This window comes from Meleagris gallopavo, chromosome Z (assembly GCF_000146605.3).
Source record: "Meleagris gallopavo isolate NT-WF06-2002-E0010 breed Aviagen turkey brand Nicholas breeding stock chromosome Z, Turkey_5.1, whole genome shotgun sequence".
NCBI lineage: Eukaryota > Metazoa > Chordata > Aves > Galliformes > Phasianidae > Meleagris > Meleagris gallopavo.
Window position 1 is genome coordinate 11,741,876 of NC_015041.2, and position 1,795 is coordinate 11,743,670.

The 1,795-nt window shown below is 45.7% G+C and overlaps 1 protein-coding gene across 2 annotated transcripts; it reads right to left on the reverse strand.

Annotated features, from left to right (window-relative positions):
• Window positions 1-296: 296 nt before the first annotated feature.
• TTC33 (tetratricopeptide repeat domain 33) lies at window positions 297-1,795 on the reverse strand. Of its 2 annotated transcripts, none has more exons than XM_019610377.2 (3): window positions 1,512-1,700; window positions 1,160-1,388; window positions 297-938 (listed from the first exon to the last, which is right to left on the reverse strand). In XM_019610377.2, exons 1-3 carry the CDS (start codon window positions 1,609-1,611, stop codon window positions 905-907), a joined length of 363 nt encoding a protein of 120 aa, XP_019465922.1. In that variant the 5' UTR covers window positions 1,612-1,700; the 3' UTR covers window positions 297-904. The 2 variants fall into 2 exon arrangements, 1 of the variants encoding a protein (XP_019465922.1); XR_002109773.2 differs by lacking the exon at window positions 1,512-1,700 and adding an exon at window positions 1,707-1,795 and having other exon boundaries at window positions 305-938.

Genomic DNA, 1,795 nt, shown 5'->3' on the forward strand with positions numbered 1-1,795 from the left:
CTCCTGAAAATAACATTTTAATTTCTTGTTACTTGTTTTCCACACTTCTTATAGACCACTTAGCTTTTATCAGTGGTTGTTGTAAACTCTCTGTCAAGATACAGGTCTCACTATACTCACAAGTAAAACCACGCTGCTAGTCATGAATGGGCTGAGTTTTTGTACTGTTCTCTAACAAATGTTAAAATGAAAGTTTCAGGACAAAAGTCAACCAAGAATCACCTGTTTCTGAGCTGTTCTCTCTGAATGCCTAAACCATCCTTTTTCAGACTGACAGGTACAGCTTAACAGAAGACAAATACATACTGACTTCTTACGAAATTCTGTCAGGAAGTAATTCCAGATCACTGCTGATCTGGAACAGTGAATAAACAGATGTCCATACAACTACTGCAGAACTCAGATTTAGATACCAAGTATCCTGACGTTTTTAAGGGAACTATTATTAGAACTGTGTTTTTCTCTCCTCTAGAGAAGATCTAAGCAAACTGTGGAGTTTTGAAACACAATTTAGTGTCTCATTCTGCTTCTGTTCATCCTCTACTCCAAAGTTACATCCTGCTTGAAGTGTATCAGGAACAATTTATGAAATACTCTTTCAAAAAAATCCTGTTTGAGTCCCGACTAATACTATCAGGAAGCACACAGAGTGTCTACTTGAACCTCACTTGCCACAAGAATTAGACAAATTACAGCACATTAATTGCTGTGCACTATTTCCCTAGTCACATACACACTGTGCACGTATAAACACGCTTACTCTAACATTAAAGTGAGATTACGATACATTTACAGGACAGGACAGAGCTCCCTGAGCAGCTGAAGCATTATTTACAGTACGACTTACCTCACAATATTCTATTTACCCTCTGAAATTTCAGATGCAATCAGTCATCTCTCCCCATCACTTCTTGTTAAGCAAACACACCGATATGAGACTTGAATACGGTCAATTTGCAGCAGCCAACATCAACACCAAAAAGCAGAAATAAACCTACTCAATATCAGATCGTAGATGCAAAATTTAAAAACAAGCGATCAATCTATTTTTCAACATGAGAAGCATGAATGCAGCAACTAGTATTTAGAGTTTAGAAAAAGGGTTAAAATAAGACCCAGCGCTTACTGAGTCAAAGAAAGACTAGGATAACATAAGTACCTCCTATTTTCAGCCAAACTTGCCCCCTCGTCTTTCAGCTGTTTGCTCTTCTTTACGCAGTCTTCGAGGAGAACTTCCTTCCTTCTCTTCGCAGCGTGCACCCAGTCCTCATCTTCATCACCACCCGGAGCCTTCTCATCCGCAGCCTCTGCTTCAAACTGCTGGGAAGTGGCTCTGGAGACCTTCTCGCCGATCTTTCTCTTCCAGCCAAAAGATGCCATCGGGAGAACTAGAGAAAAACAGATTTCAGCGATTAGGTGAGCTAAGTTTTAGGCTTGCAGAGAAACAAACGCAGCTCGTTCATCTCGACCCTGAGAGCAGTAACACGAAGCAGAAAGCCCTTCATCCATACAGATCCTGCCCAGCAGCCTCACGTCAGGCGCTAGCGAGGCGCTCCGCACCAAGGACAGGCAACGGCAGCAAGCGAGGCACGCCCCAGGCCCAGCCACCATGCCGAGCTCCCCGCTGAGCCGCACGGCCCGGACACCGGCAAGAGCCCTGCCCACCGCGCGGCACAGAGGCCCGACCCGCAGCTATAGCCCGCTACCTGCGGCCGCGCCGCCTCCCAGCCCGATACACCTCTGACCCGCCGGGAAGCGGAAGGGCGGGGCGGCAGCGGCTCAGCCGCGGGCGGAG

Excerpts from the sequence above, each read along its gene's own strand:
- TTC33 (XM_019610377.2), bottom strand. The coding sequence starts at position 1,611 with ATGGTGGCTGGGCCTGGGGCGTGCCTCGCTTGCTGCCGTTGCCTGTCC. Across the intron at positions 1,389-1,511 it reads GAGGCTGCTGGGCAGGATCT|TTCTCCCGATGGCATCTTTT; the intron begins GTATGGATGAAG and ends GTTTTTCTCTAG. Across the intron at positions 939-1,159 it reads AGTTTGGCTGAAAATAGGAG|TCTCATATCGGTGTGTTTGC; the intron begins GTACTTATGTTA and ends ACCGTATTCAAG.